At 41.2% G+C, this 22410-nt stretch overlaps 1 protein-coding gene across 3 annotated transcripts; it reads left to right on the top strand.

The window, feature by feature from the left end:
• Nucleotides 1-1128: 1128 nt before the first annotated feature.
• tcf3b (transcription factor 3b) lies at nucleotides 1129-20461 on the top strand. Of its 3 annotated transcripts, none has more exons than XM_079575037.1 (21): nucleotides 1129-1692; nucleotides 3661-3757; nucleotides 4836-4908; nucleotides 8295-8368; nucleotides 8861-8933; nucleotides 9352-9392; nucleotides 9498-9630; nucleotides 9826-9872; nucleotides 13867-13966; nucleotides 14082-14179; nucleotides 14247-14340; nucleotides 14740-14798; nucleotides 14940-15015; nucleotides 15422-15483; nucleotides 15557-15754; nucleotides 15924-16032; nucleotides 16109-16253; nucleotides 16489-16548; nucleotides 16987-17222; nucleotides 17309-17460; nucleotides 17541-20461. In XM_079575037.1, exons 2-20 carry the CDS (start codon nucleotides 3683-3685, stop codon nucleotides 17452-17454), a joined length of 1899 nt encoding a protein of 632 aa, XP_079431163.1. In that variant the 5' UTR covers nucleotides 1129-1692; nucleotides 3661-3682; the 3' UTR covers nucleotides 17455-17460; nucleotides 17541-20461. The 3 variants fall into 3 exon arrangements, with proteins under 3 accessions (XP_079431163.1, XP_079431162.1, XP_079431161.1); XM_079575036.1 differs by having other exon boundaries at nucleotides 1130-1692; nucleotides 9823-9872; nucleotides 14085-14179; XM_079575035.1 differs by having other exon boundaries at nucleotides 1130-1692; nucleotides 9823-9872.
• The last annotated feature ends 1949 nt before the right edge of the window (nucleotides 20462-22410 follow it).

Genomic DNA, 22410 nt, shown 5'->3' with positions numbered 1-22410 from the left:
ATTGAAGTGTGAGACAATAGGTCCCATATGTCTTCCAAGTATGGCTTATAGGCATTCACCATAATAGGCTAACTGTATGGTGGCTAATGTATATATTGTACATTTATTTAGTAGTGGGTATTGGAAAAAAAAGAAAGAAAATAAAGGACCTGTGCTCAATTATTTTGTAGTTTGTTGACAGGAAACAAAGAGAGGTCATTGGAACTTCCTTTTTCTTTGACAAGCTGTGCCCTCAGGTTAAAACAACAGCTGTCTAACACCTACATGCACTTCTATGGAGCATATTTTGCCTTTGAGGACCAGCACATTCCAGCATCTAAGGGTTATTTTTAATATATACTTTGTGGCCAACAATGCACCTGTAGACTATATATAGACTATTGTTTCACATCTTTTTGTGAAGTCAATGGTAACACTTATGTGAACTCTAATGCGATGACCTAAGATATATGTTTGGCACGTGACCAACGCAGTTTAGTCTTTTTGTGATAGAGATTTCTTCTGAAACACTCAGAGAGGACTACATAAGAGCCCTATAGCTTCCCCTCTCCATTCACTCTACACTCTGGAGCAGGGTCTGTTGATCTGATGGTTGCCAGCATCTTTAGAAAAAAAAAAAAAAAAAGGGGGGGGGGAAAAGGAAAAAGCACACACACAACTGAAAAAAATATAAAATGCCTTAGTTTTTCAAGAATTGTTAAGTAAAGAGTAACTCGGTAGTATTTGTGCAGCCTGTAAAGTAATACAAAAACAAACAACAACAACAACAACAACAACAAAAAAGCATCCAAAGTAGGAACGAGATCTAGGCACCCAGACGATGCAATTAGTTTGGTCTACACCGCAGCCACAAATGTTGCAACGCAGCCCGCTGTTGTCATTCGTGGAACATGAAAGGAAAGGAGCGTGCCCTGCAACCAAAAGAATAAAATGATGTCAGCGGGCATGTCGGAGCCCCTCAGCCAGCCTCCCCGAATACACAGGGAAAGTGAGCGTCAAGAAGAAGGCGGGAATAGAAGCCATTTCCACGCATTTATTGGGCCTTGGCGCTGTCCACTAACCGGGCATGCTTTGCCATTGGCTGCACTCGTTCGCATTTATCGTGCCATCTCGTCGAGCTGCTGCTGTGTAATCGCAGGTAACTTTCTTACGATAGGCTTCCGCGGTAGAACATAGTGCTCGACGCGCGCTTGCATTTTATGGATTTCCTTTGCCTTTAACAGAGCGTACCCCCACATTTAGGTTCTTTCGTCGCATAAACAACTGCAACACATACCCACGGCATTCTGTTCTTTGTCGATCCGGACAATCTCTCAAAGGCGTTTGAAATCGGATACCGCTGGCGTTGAGGCCCTCACTTTGGGCGGAGGGATACGTTGTTGCGTCTGACAATGTGGACGGAGGTGGTGAAGATGTCTACGAGAAGAATGAAATCATCTCAGTTGTAACAACAAAAAGAGAAGACGTGAGATTAGTTACTATAATAGATTTGTTTGCACATAGACTTGTTACACTGAAGCAAACACGTGGGCGCAGCGTGAACAGCGGGCTTACCGGGACAAAAGGAAGACGTCCACTGTGCCTCAATGCGTTTCAGGCACTGAGGTCGAAATTCTCTTCAAGTTTTATGTTTTTCCCGATTGGAGACTTGGTTTTTCTTTTTACTGTTGGATACCACACGTTTGGACTGAGGTAAACTGCGCTCTTTAACTCGATATGTTTGTGTTGTTGCGCAAATACTCTGCGGGGTGATTTGCCTGCGTTTTTTGAAAAGTTTTGGGGAATGTGTGGTCAAAGCGGGGGACGTATTAAGTTTTTGTCTGGATTGAGGTGGCGAGCCAAGTGTGTGATGGTCTCCGCTCATCGACCACGGAGGAAATTACTCCTTTGTTCTGCGAACACCCCAATAATATGTTTTACCCATTCCCAACCCAGTACATTCGCGTGTACCGTGTACCTCAGTTGTTTGTGTTGCATGTTGTGTAAAATGTAAAATATCGTCGCAAGTGTCGCATTTTGGTTGTAGTTAGTGTTGTGGGTCTTGGCTACATGTAGCTTAGCATGCTATTGAGGGGGAAACAAACTTTCAATAAACACGACTGTGGCCTTTAAACATCCCTTTATGGATGTGTCTGGCCACCAGCTAGACTTAATTTTATTGCACATTTGGCAGGAAATTCCTCTTGCTCCCACCCCCACCATCTTTTCCACTGAACTCAAAATGCACGATCTGAACCCCAACATGTGATAGAAAGGACAGTTGCACGAACTTTTCTGCTTTGTCCTAAATCGCAATGCTCCAGTTTTGCGCATTTGTTGATTTCACTTCAGAGCTAACTGTAAATGGGCCAGGGCATAAACAAATGGTTATAAGCAGCACATTTGGCTTTGCCAGCGTCGTCAAATAGCCTAATGCCTATAGCAATGAATTTATTTAGCAGCAGTTTGTTACATATTATTATCTTTCAGTATTATATGAATTGCAATTCTAAAAGTCCAGTTTTTGTGGAGGCTACACACTAATGACCTAAACTGTTATGAGAGAGCACCTCACACAAGAGGCCTTTTAGGCCTATTCTTTTATTACAGTACAAGAACAACTGCTCAAACATCTTCTGCCTCTGCTACTTTTTCAGTTTTTGTTGTTACAAAAGTTAAAGTAGAAGTTGGGGCCCTCAGTGGTTAGGCTGTTTTTTCTGCTGGTGCTTGGTCACATAAAGACTCCTAATCTGCTGGCCTCAAATATTGATCCACCAGAAGCTGGAGATGCCATTTTGTTATACTACACCTCACATGCTGTGGACACGAGGAATGGGTTATTTTGTATGTGTGTTTAATTGTTTATGATTGACAACTGCTCCCCTTAGTTTGTCCAAGGAAGTGACTTGACTAAAGCAATAGGCCTTTGAGGTGAAAAATGTTTACATGTAGTGATTCTGGCCATTTAATGTTATAAATTGCTCACTGCAGATTATAGTATGTTTTTAATAATATTGGTTGCTGTCTAGTATATTTCAAAGAGGCTGTAAAAGTACACCACCTGTTGGTGTCCGAGTGCCTCTGTTCCTCCTCATCGTCGTTTCCTGTGAGTTCTGGAGAGGCAGCTCTCAGCGCCCTAGGCCCACGCTGGAATGCAAAACACAGGGTAAATCCGTGTTCATTCTCACTGTCATTTGACAAGGATTTTTGGAGTTGACATATGGTAATTTGTTAATGACATGTTACATACAGTCATTAGCCTTTCACCCTCATTTCCGTCGGCTAACAATAGTCCCAGTTACGTCCATAATCATTAAAGTATTTTCTTTTCTATACCAATGAAGCAAAATTTCTTGTGTAAAATCAAGAACAATGTTACTGGTGATCATTTGAAAGCGCATGCTTATTTCATGGTTGTGTCTTCCCCTCCTCCAGCTTGAGTCACTGACAATTTTAAGTGTTTGGGGTGGGACAAGGCCTAATGCATTGACCCACACTTTGTTTTGCCAGAGTCTGTGCTATCAACAACACAAACAAAAACTTAAATTTTACGATTTGTATTTGTTTAATTTTTTATAAAAAAAAAAATCTGCCAGACTGATTTTAAACATTACTTGCTGCTTGTACCACTTTTGCTCTTGTCAAAGCCACTAAAGCCTGTACGCACATTTTCTCTCCTAGGGTTTATTAGAGGCTAAGGGTTATGAGCGAGCAGCAGCAAAGAATGGCTGCAGTTGGAACAGACAAGGAACTAAGCGACCTCCTGGATTTCAGCGCGGTAAGATTGGGACAAAGATTGTGGAGATTGGGAGGTGATAGGTGGGCAAAAATGGGGCTAAAGGGGAGAGGGGGAGTCAAGGGGCACAACCAGTGTCATTCGTTTTCATTGTGTTATTTTTGGCCTTCGTTCTTGTAGCTGCACTTGTGATTGGTGGTGATTGTGCTAACCTTAGATGAAGGTTAAAATTTATCTTTCTTCAAATGAACATAAAGGCCATACAATAACAAAGCAATGAAGACGAACACAAACTATGTTTATGGTCAAATACACATTTGGAAATGGCTTTCTTTTACTCTGCATAATTTGCTGCTGACAGGATTGTTAGGTTGATTTTCTTTTTCCATTTTGAAATATAGATCTCTGAATTAGTACATTTACATACATTTTGTTTTAAACTGCAACATTGTTTACTCCAATGTGATTGTTACATGGGTAAAACACTGTAAATCTTATGCTGGACCCCAGTTAAAGACTGAAGCTCTGCTTAAGCTGAATATTGGCCTTCGAGCTCTATAGTCTGAATCTCGGGTAAATGGTTCTTGTTGTGGCGGAGCTTGTGGGCGGTCCTCATTAGACACTGGGGTTTGTGTTAGAAATGCTCAGTCAGATTGATCTGCTGCCAATTTCCATCAGCAGATGTTCATCCTAAATTTAACATTGATAACTGCTCAAACAGTAAAGCATTGAATGCACTGTATCTTTTCCCTTTGTTTATTTGCTGGTCAGAAAAGTGTCAGTGTGGACAATAAAGACCAATCTCATAGAAGGAACGATGGTGCGAGGTTCAGTTATTGGACAGATATCTTTCTACTTAACTGTGTTGCAGATTGTGTTGTTGGTCGTGTCCCACTTCCAAAATGGTTTTTCATTTTGACTTCAGTTGGAGAAAAAACACAATTATACACAAAGCATCGGTGGCATTTGCCCGTCATTATAGCAAATTTTGTTGTAGACGGTGGACAACATTATGTTCTTTTGTTGGCACATATCTGTGTTGCATGTTACATGTTGCCTTTATTTTCTTTTTGTGGCTGCTACAATTTTATTTATGGTGTGTGTGTTTTTTGTCTCTTAGATGTTTGCCCCACCAGTTGCCAACGGAAAGAACAGGCCAATGACTCTTGCCAGCAGTCAGTTTGGTGGATCAGGTATGTTTTGTATTTTTTATTTCAGAAGCCTGTTTTATTCCTCTGAAAATATCTCCAAACTACTATTCCTCGTTTCCTCGTAGCAATCACACTTTTACTCCTCACTAAAAGGATGTTGCTTGATGCGATGACATCTAAAATCATCCATCTCAATGTTGTTGCTTTTGCTTTGATCTTGTGCACAGTAGATGAAGTGACATGGGGCTTGAAATCAAAATGTTCTGAGCTGTGTTTTGACAGCTACCTGATTGTCTCACCTCATTCTTTGCTCTGGTGTTTCGAGTGATAAGTAACAGCTACAAGTTAACCACTCTGTGCACCTTTGAGTGAGCTCTTCCCTCTTCCTGAATGTTATTAGCTGCGTTACTTTCATTCCTGTCACCCTGCCAACCTGGTGTGTGAAATCGAGTCACACTCCGTGCTCCCCAGAGTGAGAACTTGGCCACTAAGGAACAAAGGCAAAAAGAGGGCTTATGGACTTGAAACGACTCCCCCACCCTGAATTGTAAAACACTCCTCCCCCCACACTGCACTGGGCTCTTACCCCCACTGATCTGCAGGAAATGGCTGGAGTTTGAGACAATGTCCCTCACCCACCGCTCAGAGCCTCTTAAACCAGCCCAGCATGCCGCGAGTGGTCAAAGTGGAAGAGAGCATTCAGTGAATAGAGGGATCAGCCAGGGGAAGGCCGAATCCTGTTTGTTTCTATTACAGCAGGCAATTACCAAGCAGTGAGGAGTTAATTCCTCTGCCCCTCCTCATGTCCAAAAGTGTGGCCCCGGGTCATTGACACCCATTTTAATGTGATACTTGAAGCTGTCACAATGACTGCATCACTCACAGCTTACTGCCGCTCCGGCCTGAGCTCATTTGAACTGGACTCCAGTGCACAGCAGGAAAATCACCAAATGAGTGTGACACACTCCTGTCTGTTCTGACAGACGTGTTCGCTCTGATCTCAAACAGGTTAGCTGCATGTGTGTAGCATGTGCAGTCATTTGTCCCATCACAATGGTAGTGTCATCTTTGTTTCCACTCTTTAAAAAAAACAATCTTTGCTTTAAACTGCCATTAATATTCTCCTTGTCAGTCTTTCAGTTCACATGATTCGACTAAGCCTCACCTTTAGCACAAACATATTTGGCTTTACTACTTGATGTTTCTTGTGTTCCTTAGTTATTAATTATGTTAGTAATAAATAATACAGCTTTATAATGCACATTATACCTTGTGTTCTCACCACTCGTCCGGAGCCTCAGTGACGTCACATTGGGCATATGATTTAGAAAACTAGTGTCTGTTTAGAATGATGTCCAAAACAGAGCAGTGGCCGCCTCTGACGTCACATGTGCCGCTTGTATATTAAGAGCCTGCAGCGCGGGAACTGTGGTGAGCTGCCTAGTGGCCTACCAGGCCACCTCTATTCATCAACACAAAAGTGCTCAGAGGGGTGCTAATTGCATTAGGCGTCCTTGGCTCTTCTCGGTGGCCAGAGCGTGTGTTGGTGAGCGGGAAAGGGCGTGTGGTTGGAGGGAGAGATGTTTAAAGAAGTCGGAGAGTGACAGTGCGTGGAGCCTCAGCCAGGCGTCTCCTCTGTCACCTCTGCAGCTGCTGGCAGCGCGTCCAGTCCCTTCACACAAACAAACCCACAAATGTGAGTCTCCCATCACAACAATATTGTGAATTTCACATGTGGTCTCTGTGGTACTGCAGCATGTTCACTCCACTGCACTGTATACAGAAAATCTGTGTTGTTGTTGGAAACTAAGCTTTGAATAAGAACATCTCTAAGGATTCTGCTCTGCTCTTGAGCTAAATTGGATATTTTCAGAACATTCAGCCATGAGAGACCGCTGTTGTGCAGAGAATACTGGATTTCCAGACTCTTCCCTTCAGAATATTTTTTAACTGGAAACAATAGTTTGCACCTGGACTTGGCTTTAATATAGTTGTGTTAGAAACGTTTTTTTTAGAGAGTTACGTTGCTTTGTTTGGTTGGATTGGTGAACAACGATGAAACGCTATGTTTTGGCTTCAATCCAAAGTGACAAATCTTGATGCACTCGCTCGTATATTTTATAACGACACAGAGCTGATATGTCAGAAAATGTCTTTACAACAGCGCACAACAAATAATTATTAAATTGTATTTTAGCTTCCTGTGGTTACACTCAATAGCTCTTAAAAATAGTCTGTTTTTGGCAAAGCGTGGCTCTCCTGGGTTTGCTGTGTGTCAGTGTCACCTCAGCAGCTCTGCTCCTTGTTTTAATTGGCTCCAAGTTAATTACTCTACTAAGTGTGAAACAATGTTGTCAGACTTCTCCTGCACAGCCATGTTTTCACTCCATCCTCTGCTCCCCCGCTGACCGAATAGGGCCTTCACAGTGTATTAGAAACTACAGCGAGCAAGTAAACATAAAGTTATGCTGTCTGGAGCTTTTACTTGTACAAGCATATTACCGTCGTTTAGATGAGCATGGTTTAAAGATGGGCTTTGTGTGTGACGTGAAGAGTGCTGTGGGACTTCAGTAAAGGTGCTGGCCTTTAGAGTGGGTCATGCTGACCGTGAGTGAGTTTGATGGTTTGAGGTCCTCCTTTGCTTCTTATGGATGCCACTGGCATCGGCTCCATAGATCACGGCTGTCGCAGCATGTGTAGGTGCTTGCACCGCTCTGTTAGTCTCATCACTCATTCTCAGTCGTCAGCCGGCTGCTGATCTCGCCTAGACCCCTCACTCTCTTCCCTCGCCTTCTCCTTCCACTCGCTCCAGCCCTCTTTTGCTTTCTCACACACATTTTTTTAATTAGGCAAAAATCAAAGACTAAATATGAATATTCATAAGGAAGCCACATTAATATGCACAATTATGCAAATCAGCATGCAATTAAGCCTTGTGTCTCCAGAGAGCCTGGATAGCATTAGTGCAGAAGACAGGGAGAAGGGGATGATGGGGGTATTTTGGAGTTTTCTGCTCCACTAGTCTTTTGGCTCTGTTTTTCCTTTGTGCCACTCAGGGGCCTTTCTTTACCTTATAACGACAGATTTCAAAGTTTATTGCTGTATACTTCGTCATAATGGATCTCTCAAGAAACACACATAATGTTAAACTGTTCAGAGATATTTTCCATTCATTATTCCTGCAATCGACAATTGCACATCACTGATAAAACCTTGAATTATAATCCACTCTCTGATCAATATTGGTGGTATTTTAGAGCTAGTCCTCAGAAAAGAGCATCTTAACCCTAGTAATTTCTTGGTCACTGGGAAAGACTTGCTGCTGTTGTTCCCCCTAAGAATCTGTATAATTTGTTTTACGTTCTTTTACCTTCACTTGACCTTCAGTGGAAACTACAATAACGTTTTTGAATGTTTCCTCTTTTCAGCATTAGACGAGCGCAGTGGCTCAGGGTCCTGGGGATCAGCTGAACAGAACAGTCCTTCCTTCAGCCAAGGACGGGTAATATACAAATACACACACACAATTCTTAATATTACATTCACTCATTACTGCTTAAAACCACCATTGCATCACCTCTCAACTGCTTTTCATACAATTTGCAATTAGATTTTTAGTAATTTTCCTTTCTACCTAAACTTGGCTCACTGTGCTTACTTGGCCAGCTCTCTGCTAGCCAAGAACCTCAGATGAAGCCCACCGGTAATTGCGGTTTTACATTCGCGGTAACCATCTTGGCACAAGGCTGTGTAAATACAAGGAAGAGGGGGTGAAAAAGATGCAGGAAGCTTTGATTACCACAAGTTGATAATTAAGAATGTCTGTTTGAATCTCCGGAGCTGATGCAGATTTATTTGGCATCGTTCCTGTAGAAGGTTTTCGATGAACCTTTTAGGTGTGGAAAACACTATCACCTCAAGGAATTGTAATACAGTAGTTTGCTCCCCGTTTTTAAAATACACGGAGCTTAATGTTGAAATGATATTCTTACAGGGTTATGCTGAAGGATCCCACTACAGCGAGCACGAGGCCTTGTCCTCCCCGTTCCTCAGCTCTGGCATCCCAGGTATGTTTTATATATTTGTATTAGAACAGGAAAAGTTATGAGCTTAATAACTGTACCAACTGTAATCGGGGCATTTTGTGCTAATTCCAACAAAATGCAGACTATGATAAACAACTTGATATATGAGCATAGAATTTTCTGACCTAAAAATGTTTTCTGCATGGCAAACTGTGTGTATGTGTCGGTGTTCATTCGTTAAATGTTAGGGATGTTGGGGCATTGATGCAGAAACTTTCCCCAGGGTTTTGTCTGGCAGGCTGCTTTATGCAGCTGAGCGAACTAAAAAAAAGGGGAGGGTGTCTTGTGATATTTTTTCCCCCTGTACTTTGGAGGAAAAAACAACTTGTCATAGGTTTAACATATTAGGACTGCAATGAGTGCTTGTGTGGTTAATAGTGTTAATATTGACCATTTTTAGGTAAAGGTGAGAGGCCACCGTATGCTCCCTTTGCAAGTCAGGTACGTTCAATGCATGGACAGTCCACATTAATTTTAATAGGTCATTTATTGTAATGGTGTACCTGAAATGCTCATTATTCTGCATTTTATTTATTGTCTTTGTAGCCCGGTTTTCTTCCCAGTGACATAGCATTACCAAGCCCAGATGCCATGTCTCCCTCTGGTCTCAAATCCAGCTCCCAGTTCTACCCCTCGTACACCAACAATCCCAGGAGACGGCCTCCAGAGGGTGGCATAGGTAGGTGGATCTCAGTGCAAGCATCTGCAGCTATACGGATCACATCTTATTCTTATTTTACTGTGATTTCAAATACTAGTAAGACTGCTGCAGAGTCAGTCTTTATATCTTTGTGCACGGAGCCTGTAGACGGGGCTTCCACGTTCGTGTGCAAATATGTAAATAATGTTTTACTTGACTTTTGTCTTTCAGCAGACACTCAGCCAAAGAAGATTCGGAAACCCCCTGGCCTGCCATCCTCGGTGAGACCTTATTTCTGGTTGTCTTCACAGCTTTTGGCCAGGGTTCCTCTCATTCTCTCTTTTCTCTCACGCTTTCTCGTATTGGCTCTGATTACACGCGCTGCAGACAGACACATGCACAAACAGAGCTGTGCACTGCCTGAGCGCCTCTGTGACGGGCAGGAGCACAGACCTCAGTGAGCTGACAGCGGGCCCTAGTCAACATTCCCCATCCCTGTATTACAACTGAATCAACTGGGGATTGTTGCCTTTTTAGCATTTTTCTATTGGCAAAAAGTTTAATTTGCTTAATGACAGAAAGGTGGATCGGTAACACTTTATTATACCCTTGATACATTGTACCTGCCAAATTTAGTTCATGTGTAATATTCTATGTAACAATGTGTTATAACTTGTACCTATGGGTTACATATATGATGGAATAATATGTATTAGTTTGTAGGTACGTAATGTGACAAGACATAAGACCCTAACTAGGGCTGGGCAATTAACTGGAATCGCAATCTCAATGTTAATAATCGTAATTTTTACAGCTAATTCTTGCACATTTGGAGTTTGAAATGAGAACAATTGAAGATTTTTGTATAATAAATGATACAGGGGGAAAAATCTATTTTTTTGCTTGATCTGATGTTTATATAAATAGTTAGTCTTGTCTCGTGTCCTTGAATCAGCTAAAATGCATTTGTTTTTAGAATGAAAAAATCAAATTGAAAATTGAGATTGTTCAATATGAAACAAACAAAAAATCACGATTGTTTCCACATTGCAACGCCCAGCCCTAACTCTAAGGGTCTTATGTCTTACATAATTTACCTCCAAACTACTAATGTATTATTCCATTGTGTACGTACTACATAGTACAATGTAATAACTTGTATCTAAATTTACTTTGGTACAATGTATCAAGGAGTAAAATAAAGTGTAGCCGGTGGATCTATTCTACAGTATAAACGAGGTTCCCACTGTGTCTTAAAAAGTCTTCATTTTACAGTCTTCATTTTTTTGGGTCTAGATCTTTAAATTTGAAGCGTTTGTTTTTAAGATCAGCTCCTCCACTCACAGAAATGTGAAATGAATGTGTGTGTGTGTATTATTTGTCAAATGTTCGGTTTGCAAAGAGGCGCACAGCTTGGAAACACATTGTTTCAGCTGCTGATACTGTTAACCACAGTTAGAGCTTCTTCACTTTTTACCTATTATTTTGAGGTTTATTCAACTTTGTTTGTTTGGAGGCAGCGGCCACTCTGTCAGAAGGAAACAAATGCATGGTAGACTAGCTCGCTGGCTACATACTTAGCATCTCATGACTAGCCATAAAAATTCTTACAGAAGTATATTAAAAGTTGCATGGACTGTGTGTCTGTGCGCCCGGCTTGTTACACACTGGACACGGCAGACAGCAGTCACAACCGGGCACGACAAGAGGAGCACAAGGACTGAAGGGATATGAAGGGTGCGCATCTGACAGGTTGTTTGGCAAAATTGACCCATTTTGTTTTTTCTTAACCCACCATAGTCGTCAGACTAAGCGTCACAATTGTGTGAACCGGAAGCAGAGTGAACCCAGTGAGTCTGTAGAGACATAGGCCTAAAACATGGTGTCAGTAATTAAACTGATGCCTTCTTTTTTTGTGCAGTTTGATTTCTTAGCTAACATTGCAGGAAAGTTAAAGCTTAAAGCTCCTTATTTGGAAAATAAATAATTTAAATGGAACTAATAAAGACGCTCTCTGCTTAAATGTACTTTCCTTCCCTGTGTTTATACTCATGAATTATGATAATCATATTTACGGATTAGGTTTGATGTTTTCTGTTCCTGGTCATACATTTTGGTGATTGGCGGAGTGACATTAAAATATCTACTTCAATACCGGAGTCATTATCAAAGTATCAAATCAATATCAATAAATATACCTGAAAAAATACCTTTATCAGAAAAGGGAGAAGAAAACAAAAATTCCCCTGCTTATTTGAGTTCATTAAACAGGAATTACTTTTCATTAAGTAATTTTCACTCATTCAGTGTGAGCAATATTTTAATGTAAATGCATTTTTATCTGATCGCCATAGTGATACAAGTTATTGTATTATTTGGTATTGAATCAAAACTGAAATCACGGGTGTCGCACATCCCTAGTGTGTGTGCTGAATGGCTGTGGTCCTTTTACAAATCCAACATCCACACTGGTTTAAAGTTGTCTTGTTTCGGGATGTTGTTTACACTCGGTCGCCCGCCCCGGCTCTAGGTGTCTGAAGCTCAGCTGTTTGGCACAGTGTGAACGATAGCTGCATGCTTTTAGTCAGAATGATGAGTTATTTGTGTGTGAACCCCCCTCCCCCTCCGCCTCGCCACATGATGGCCTGGGTGGGCCTCCCCCTGTGAGTGACCCAGTTGTGAGACACAGTGCTTGTGAGGCCTCTTAGCCCGTGTCTGAGCCCAGATTAATGACTGATGATGATCCTGTTCCTCACTGTACACTGCACTGGCCACTGCTCTTATGGCACCTTTAACACACCTGCTTTCAGTGAGTTCCCACTCAGTCCTGTCATCTCCATCTCTGACCACTACAGACGGCAAATACCACCACCAAAGTGCACCCTCGCCTTCTCACCTGCAGCAGCCCCTGCAGAGTGGTGTTGTCTCGGTCAGATACAAACCTCTCGTGGGTAAATGTATTGCTCTGAGGTTAGTTTGATGTTAATCTACTCCCAGCCCCTGCCACAGCCCACGCTTTCCCAGCGCACAGAGATGTTTGCACGGTCATAACCTGAATTACATTAAACCCCTATTAGTTGAGGATTTTACCCTAGAAATCCCCTTTCTTCCTGAGAATACAATTATCCTGCAGCACCATCATTGTGTAGAGCTCAGTTCACATATAAAGCAGCAGGAATCACTCAACATTGTTCTCCATGAAAGAACAACTCAAAGCCTATTGTTAAATGAAGCCATCTCCATCATGTTTTCCCCTGAATTAACTGATCGTTTAAATCCCTTGTTTCCTTCACACTCCCCTGGCCATATCAAGCTTTGTTTAAGTCATTTAGATTACCTTCTCCTGTCCCCCTCAACAGCCCTTATCTCCCGACCATTTCATAAATCATCAGGGCTTCATTTTTCCCCTCAGCCCCCCTTGCCCCTTTACCACCCCCTACCCTCCGCAATCTCTCTTCCTCCTTCCTTCTCCCTCTCGCCGTGACTGGATCCCAGCCCCCATCTCTCTGCCTCTCCTCTCGCTCTCCTCAGCCCAGCTGCCTGTGGAGTTGGATGTGGTCCAGGAACAGGCAGATGGCTCTGTAATTAGAAGTGCATCTCTCCATTCCCTTTCCACTTCTCCCTGTTAAATCAAATTACAGAAAAAATCCCTTCTCTGGATTAGCATTCTTTGCAGCATAGCATCCATTCTCTCCCTTCCTCTTTCCGCCATTCTAAACGGAAGAGAAAGATGGACCACACTGTGTCAGGAAACGGAGGAATACTTATGTCTGCCTCACGTCTGATCGTTAAGAGCCGAGGAACAATGCCTTGCCTTATTTGATTCCATGTTTAACGTATGCGGTATTGTCATGGCTGTCCATTTTAATCAGTGAAGTATTTTCCTGATCTCTCCATGTCACACGCCATGTTAGTAGTTGGACTATTGCTGTAGAGTGAGAGTTGGCCTGCTGAATGCATGGTATGTGTGTGAGCTGATACTGTTAGTCAGAGGGAGGGGCTGAGGCCAGCAGTGCGGTGTCACTGGGGTCTTGGGAGTTACAGGAAGTGCTCACTGAGCTTTGGGATTCAAGTCGTCCGTGTGCCCAGCGTGCCACGGCCGCGGTGTTCTTCTCCACAGGCCACAAGCCTGACTCTCACGCACAGACTCCCTCCTGCCATCTTGTGGCCACTTATGAATAATCAATTTTATTTGTTCACGTGTACATTCTGCCTTTTTATGTTGTTGATGAGCTCAGAAAGCTAAGCTTACACAATCTGTTATTTATTTTCTAGGTTTACGCTTCCACATCGGGGGATGAGTATGCCCGAGACGGCAGTGGATATCCTGGTGCTAAATCTGGAGCAGTCTATCCAGGCTCCTTTTACATGCAAGGTAATGTTTTACTTTTTCTACACGTGTGTCAAAACAATTGAATAATACTGTTAATTTCTCATTGTAAATGCATGCTTGGGTTTGTTTTTATATTGACAAATGTTTCTGACTCTAGAAGATCCCTGGTCATCCTCTGGATACTCTGCAATGCTCGGCAATGCTCACCTCGCTCAGCCAGGCTCCTTCTCTGCATTAAATCCACAGGAGAGGATGGTGAGTAATGCTGGAAGCCAAGACTGTATTCAAATGCTCCATGGATCTGAATGTTCTGTTCCCACAGAACTATCCTCTACACGGGACTGAGGTTAACGGCTTTCATCCGGCCCCCACAACCTACAGTCACACACCCGCCATCAACGGTGAAGGCATCATGGGTGAGATCCTCTGAAATGGGTTCTCGTGTTGGTCAAAACAGCCAATTAAGTAAGGCTTTCTGTGGGGCATTAAAAGTCATTAAATTAACTGTGCCAAAATGAAGGACTTAAAAGGAATTAAACATTAAATTAACTAAAACTGGCATTGAATGCATTTTTGGGGAAAATAATGGCATTGCTCTACTATTAGCGTAGTTTTTTTTTTTTTTTTTTTCATCGAAAATTCAAAAGGTGTGGTCAAACTCATTCAGCTGCAGTTATGGCAGACATTGTCCACAATTTTTGCTCTTTTTTTGTTGTGTCCAATTGTATTTCATTGCTCATTCCTCTGTTTGCATTAAAGTTGACTTGCTCCCGCCTGCAGAAACCCTGTAATTAAAAGTTGTTTTTTTCCTGCAGCTACACGAGGCACTACCGCTGGCAGCTCAGGCGATGAAATCGGCAAAGCTCTTGCCTCAGTAAGTCTGATTTGTGTTACAATGTAATATTTTGACTTGTAAATGTTTGTTTTTATGGAAAATGTTTTGGGCAAACAAAATTACATTTGTTTATTGACTGCTTTAATGATGGGAAACAATTATTTGTGTTTTAACGCTCAGATTTACCCGTCGGACCACAACAGTAATAACTTCTCATCAGCCCCTTCGACACCTGGGTCTCCTCAGGGAATCACAGGTATTCTCTCTTTCCTGTGTTGTTACTGATTATGTATTTGTTTCTTTAATTTATGTGTGAAGTTTCAAACCATTTCTGCACAATGTTACTGATTTATATAAACACTGATTCACGCTAGAGACACACAGGCTTTTTTACATTTAACAAGCTCGATGTTACCTTTGAGCGAAATTCTGCCAATTGGTAAATTCAGGTGAATGTAATTAGTTGTTTCTCTTTACAAATGTGGATATTTGAAGCTCCATATTTGCAACAGATCAATTTACTGAATGCAGCCACTTTGATTGCAACCTTGTTTTTGGTGTGGGAATATAAATCTGCTGGAATGATTGAGCGCTAAAATGATCTTAAGCACAAGAGTTTGACTGCAGTGCCACCTGGTGTTGAGTAATGTGTCTCCTCATAGGAGCTCAGTCTCAGTGGCAAAGACCTACCACGCCCAGCTATGAAAGCCAGCCTCATGCGTTGGTAAGTGTTGCCCTGTGTCCCAACCCTTCATAATTTTAAATGGATGCATTTTAAAATGTTTGTTTTACTTTAGCAAAATAAAATGGAGGACCGTTTGGAGGAGGCTATCCATGTACTGCGCAGTCATGCTGTCGGCCAGCCTCCTGGTTTGGAGGGTGCACACCCTGACATACACAACCTGCTATCCGCTGTGCACAATGGGGGCCTCGGAGGCCTATCTCCAGCTTTCCCCAACGCTAGTCTCGCTTTGAGCAACAGGCATCCGGCAATGGTGAGTTAACATCCCATGGCAACAGTTGTTGTTTAAATATCCAAATCATTAGTTTACTCATTTATTTTTGACCCATTGACTGGACTAGGATAATAATTTAAACTTGATTGAATAATAACAAACTGTGAAAAGAAATATAACTGTCCAATTTGTGTTGTTTTTGTGTCAGGGGGGAAAAGATGAGGAGGCTGCAGGTCTTCCTCCTAGCAGCACACTCCTCCACGGTCATCACGCATCTGGCCCCACACAGTCAGCTGGGCCGCCTGAAGGCTTTAGCAGTAAGGCACAAATAAGTGTGTAATATTTAATCATTATTCATGGTTCACCGTTTTAACCCCAATGTGCGTGCGGTAGGTCTCCCTGGAGGCATGTCCCGCTCCACACACTCCTCTAGCAGCTCAGACATCAAAAGAGAAGACAAAGACGACGATGAGAACTCATCAGTGGCAGACAAATCTGATGACGAAAAGAAGGAATCGAAAGCCCGCAGCCGGGCGAGGTAACATAAAACTAGTTATATTGGCTAAAATAGTCTTGCTGCATAATTTGTGGATGATTTAAGCAGCCATTTTATCCCACAAAGGTGGAGTTTTTGTGTCATTTAGCAAAATTAATATTAATTTTCCATTTATATAAAGCAATAACTTGTCTAACATGTGTGTTCCTGTCTGGTATCCCAGTCAATGGTAAACTTGAATTGTGTTGACGACCCCTTCCCTCATGTCACGTTACAGAAAGGAGGCGTTCGCCCTCCAGATGATGTCTGCCCTTTCAGATCCAAAAGACGATGAGGAGTAAGCTTCTTTACTAGAGATTAATTTTCTGTACTTATGGGCTTTTCTGTATTTAAACTTCATATTCATTCAGAAACATTTAACTTGTAGTATTCTTGCAAACTGATATATTTCCAATCCTACTGTGTGAATATCCTACATACCAATAAATGGTGAGAAACAAATGCAAACAAACACGTAGTCATGGGTATGTACAAGGGGCTGAAAGACAAATCGTTTCGTATGCTTCAATGATTATCCACCTTTTGTGGGATGAACATTCTGCTTTTCTTCATCAGTGAGACAATGGTTTCCCAGTCTCACATTTGTGTAATGTCCGTACTCGCATGTCATATTAGTGACCTCAGTATTGTTATTTTTTGTCAAGTCCTATTACCTAATTTTTATGTTTGATTTTATTGATGACTTCATCATATTGTTGCTCTCATCTGTGATTAGTCCGTTAAATGAAGACGATGAGGATCTTCCCCCGGAGGTGAAGCTGGAGCGCGAGAAGGAGCGGCGAGTGGCGAACAACGCCCGCGAGCGTCTCAGAGTACGAGATATTAACGAGGCGTTTAAGGAGCTCGGCAGAATGTGCCAGCTGCACCTCAGCCACGACAAACCTCAGACTAAACTCCTCATACTGCACCAAGCCGTCAATGTCATCCTCAATTTAGAACAACAAGTCAGAGGTCAGTCTGAAGCCCACACAGTGAAACCACATCATGTGTTGTTTAACTGTACGATTCTTTATCGATCTTTGCCTCTTTATATGTAGAGCGCAACCTTAACCCTAAAGCAGCATGTTTAAAGCGTCGAGAAGAGGAGAAGGTGTCCGGCGTCGTGGGTGAATCTCAAATGCAGCTCTCAGGAGGTCATCCGAGCATGCCGGGTGATGGCCACAACTCGGTTGGTCACATGTAACACAAGGTGGGATTTTTTTTGTTGAAAATGTTCTCCCCAGTACTGTGTCTGCTCAGGGTTTAATACCGTTTGTCTGCCTTTTTCAGATCTGACCGGTGTTTCCTTGCCTGTTGGAGGATGTGGCCTTAACAGTTTGCTTCCACCCATTATTCTGTGTGTAAATGTGGACATGTGTGTATTGTCCATTCAAGTCTCAAGATACTCATTTACACACTCAGACACATACATACTGCCAAACTGACTCCGCCGTTCAGCGCACTCCCAACCATGACTACAAGCTCAAATGTGAAGAACTTTTTTAGTTTTGTTTTATACATGTAAAGCATTTTGGTTTTCTTATTGGTTTCCACAAACAGAGGGAACACCAGAGTACTTTGGTCCTGCCACAGATTGGGACTACACACACTGCCAAGAGGTACTCTTGATTAGTGAAAGAGACCTGAACACAAATTTAATCAAGGATTTGTGCCTATTTGTTACATGTTTTCTATTTGACATTTAAGCAAATTGCTTGACATGCGAGGAACATTATTGTGAGGGATTGCTTATAAGTATGAGCAATTATTTTAAATGTATGTCATTCCCAGTGTGATGGTACAGTCTTACATATGTTATGTAACCAAGCCCATTGTTCATTGTCCAATTCTGTTACTTTTCTTTATCTACAAAAGATTGGGAAGCAAAGGGTCAGAAGGGAAAAGGACAATGTTTTGATTGTGCCATTGAAGACACAACCCTGGCCCAGAGACAGTGACTGAGCCCCAGTCTTTTCAGAGATCTGGAGACCACAGACTGAAGATGATTAATTATTCATGTGGTAGAACAAGTCGACTACAAACTGATCTTCCTCTCCGCTGACCACAAAAAGTATTACATCAGTAATCTTTATTTTAGGGTCATTTTCTGTATTGCTTTTTCTTGGAAAGCAGACATGAATTTTTGTAGGGGGTCAAGTGAATTGTATGTCAGCCCCCCCTTTTTTGTTTGGAAAAAAGGAAATGTGATTGAATTAGGACTGATATCTGGCTAAACTGTTAACAGATACTGCAGTTTCCCCTGAATTGATGTTATGTTGAGAAATTCAATTTTTTTTTACTGGTCTTAAGATCTTGACCAGCAGGTGTTTAGCCTTTGTACAACATTGGCTTTAACTAAATGAGCATTCCCAGATTAAGGCTCGACTTCTTGTGAAGTTTGTCTACGCCCTTCTTGCAGTGAAAGGTGTGGAATGTAAATTCACTTACGCTAACATTACTCATGTTTTTTTTTTGTCAGATTTAAATATATATAAAAATATATATTTTTTGTTAGTCTATACATTGTAGATTTTTTTTTTTTTTTTTTTTTACATAAATGGCAATATTAGTTTGAAGTTTAGTGTATTGTAGATGAGCTGAAAAAGGGGATATTTCACATTTTAATGAAATTGTAAAAACATTTGAACGTGGGTGGCAGTGGAAAAGGTAAACAGTGGTAAATGGAAATGTATTGAGTATAGTGTATCCTTTATACCTGTTTAATTATGAAGGCCTAAGAGCAGTGTCCATATTCTACTTGGGGATATGCGCACCGTCAGACACCAAGGCAATGCAGAAAGGGATTTTTCTCAAACATTATGCAACTGGTTCTTGAATGTAGCTACCATAAATATTAATCGCCTTGACTTTGTTTGTCGTTTCCTCGGCATATTGTCAGTAATACTTTTTTCCCGTCTTTTCCTAATCTCTGCCCTGACCAAGTGGTTTACAGTGGGGCAGAATCCTGCACACTTGAGAGGTGGATGCTGACATTTGGTTGAAAGGTAAAATTATAATGAGAACAAAGCAGTGTTATTGTGATGTTATTCCCATATCATGTTGTAAATGGGGTTTACCAACATGTAATCACAAATGGGAGAATTTTGTGTTTAATTTCTACAAAAGAGATGAAGACCTATACAAATCAATAGTGTGGCCTTTTCATTCTCAAGACTTAAGATGTCATGATGGGAGAGTGATACCTTATCAGTGCCTGAAATTGTATTTTCATTGAAAACAAGTTTATTTTGTGAACCATATCCTTTCATTTATCATGGAGATTAAAAGGTACTTGTTCATTCCCAACTCGACTTTCTCCTAATGCTTTTTCAGTTTCCAGGAAGAGGCTTGAAACTTTAAGAGATTTTCTTTGTGTATTTAGTAAATGTTATGTAGAGCTTTTTAAGTTTTTTATTCATTTGTTTTAAACTGGATTAAAACTGCTGTTTAAGTTAAAGGTCATGGGTCCAGGTCAAGTTAATTTTGTTAGTAAATCATTTAAAATGACAGGGTTTGAGATGCTGATTGCTTTTCATGCACATCAATAGAAAGTGTTGCGTCAGTTTCTGTACAAGGAGTGACTTGCTGTAGTAGCTGGAGCCCCTTAGGACTTGGTGTTTTGGTCAATATCAGACTGCAAGCCCTCTCTGCAGTGGTTTTCAGTTCCGTATTAGTGTCAGAAAATTGGCAACATTCTTGTTACCTGTACCTTTTTGTTTTTTTGTTTTTTTTTACTTTTGTACAATAATTGTGTAATGAATATTGCCATTTGTCACAAGTCAAGCAAGTGTGACTTGTAATATTCAGTTAACATTTAAACACTTTTTTTTTATTGTTATCATTGACATGTTCCTTGTCCTAAAATTTCCACAAAAAGTGATGCAGACACAAATTATTGGCAACGAATTGCTATTTATAAAAAAAAAGTCATTTATATCAAAGAATTTGTAATATAGGATATTAGAAATTTCATTAATGGTTGGCCACATCTTTGAGTTAAGGTGGAGTTTGAGTGAAGCATGGGGCTGACAGTCTGAGGGCTTGTTGACTGAGTTCCCTTTCGCTCTTGTTTTATAAACGTATAAATAAATATATATAGTTGAACTGTCCTGTACATAACAGTAATGTAGCAATAAATGTGCCATTTTGATGACAGATTATACTTTTTCCAGTGTGTGGCATTTGAACATTGTATACATAAAAGTAAAATAAAAAAATAAAATCAAGAATTGTATCAAATGTGTTGTAGTTGGCTATTTTCTGTTAATATTAGCCAAAAATGCAAAAAAAAGTCCCTCACAAATGTTTCTCTGGTGGTAAACCTGATATGGTAAACACAGGAAACGAGGACATGGGGCTGTCCAGAAGAGTGCCTGTGATTTTAGTTCTTTATTAAATACAGGCATCTTAGCGGGCAGCCTGGGGTCCTAACGGCCATTAGCAACAACACTAGCATCAACAAGTAAACCTAACAGAGAAGGTCAGAATGGTGATGAAAATAATCAACAAACTCGTTGGATCTAAATACATCACCATCGTGAGGACGTGGTGAGTGGTGTTGCAGAACAAACGGAGAATCCTGTAAGAATGACATTGAGAAAAAACGATGTAGCTTACGTGTGTCCTTCTGCCTGACCCGCGCTGTCGTCAGTAGCTGCGCGAGGCTGTGTTTATCGTGTACCTTGCTTAGACAGCTCAAGCATTTCGGTTACATATCCACATAAAACATTGAATTACTCACTTATGCCCCAAGAAAAAATGTCTCAGTACAAACATAGTTCTTCGTGAAATTGTCTTAAAGCATATCCAGGCGTTCCTTGTTGCGAAGCTGCAGGGTTGACTTGTTATGTTTGTTTATTGAAGCAATGCAGCTGTTTCCCTTTTTGTCTGTTGCACACCTGCCTCTGAATGCAATTAAACACATACACCTGTGATGCATCCAATTCAAAATGACCTACTTTTTTGCACCTTGGTAACCCAGTAAATGACCTTGCAACCACCATAACATTATTGTTGTTAATGCAGGGCCTGAATTGACTATGAAATATAAGATAATGGAACTAGTAAGTGCCAGTGATAGGCTACATAAATGAGGGAGCCGGCGATGTCCCAGGCCATGTCAGGTGCCACCCCTTCACAAGGTTTACTTGCAATGAATCACAAAATGGTAACAAAGATCAAGAAATGGATGAAAATGAGTATACGAGTTCAGGAAGAAGACTTTTACAGAGGCCTTGGCGCCATCATAAGTCCTTGAGTAAAATGCAATTAACCTAATTAGTTCTAGTCCATCATCAAAATGCTTGAAATATTACACATTGTGATTTTCCTCTGTATTTTCTTGTTGTGTGCAATATCCATCACTTCATGTCCATTTGCTCTTGTCTTTAGGGTCCCAAACATGGTGGGCTGGGGAGCAGTGGGTGGAGTGACCCTCGTTTACTTGACCGACTGGCGAGTAATTTTGGACTATGTTCCATACATTAATGGCAAGTTTAAAGATGATGATGAGTGATGACTTCACATTGTAATTGGTAAGCATGCATGGGTCACATGTTCACACAAAATAGCATAATTGTTTCCAAGTCTACTATTGTTTATTTTACATTTGTTCTTGCAGGACCCTATTTTGGAATGGGAACATGGCTACTTCGCAATGCAAGCTCCGTGTCAAATACCTGGTTTTAACAATCGGTCTTACCCAACTGTTTGTAACACAAGATGCACGCTGTTATTTAATGTGAAGTTGACGGTTTATCCAGGGGGAGGCAAGTTTGCTCGGTGGAGGGTCGATTTTCTTCATAGTCATAAGACCAAGGGCCGGACCCTCCTATTGTAGGCCGAAGTAAAGCCTCACTTTCTACAAATGCCAGTGTTGTACATCATATATGGCCTAAATGGGTGTTTTGCTAAGACATTTTTAAAGCAATTGAGTGTGAGAGTACTTTAACAGGCATTTGATCTCTGATTTGCATAATTATGTTCCTCAAAATCATCTCAAGGGCCAGAGGTTCTATGATGGAGGGCCGGTTTTGGCCCCCGGGCCTGACGTTGCCTCCCCCTGGTTCATGCCAATATATGTTCAACAATATTTCTGTTTTTCCATAATTGTCCAAAATGTATTATGCATAAAATATTTTTGTTTAATTTTTGCTTGGTT

This window comes from Gobius niger, assembly GCF_951799975.1.
Source record: "Gobius niger genome assembly, chromosome: 17".
NCBI lineage: Eukaryota > Metazoa > Chordata > Actinopteri > Gobiiformes > Gobiidae > Gobius > Gobius niger.
This window is presented reverse-complemented; position numbering and strand designations above follow the sequence as displayed.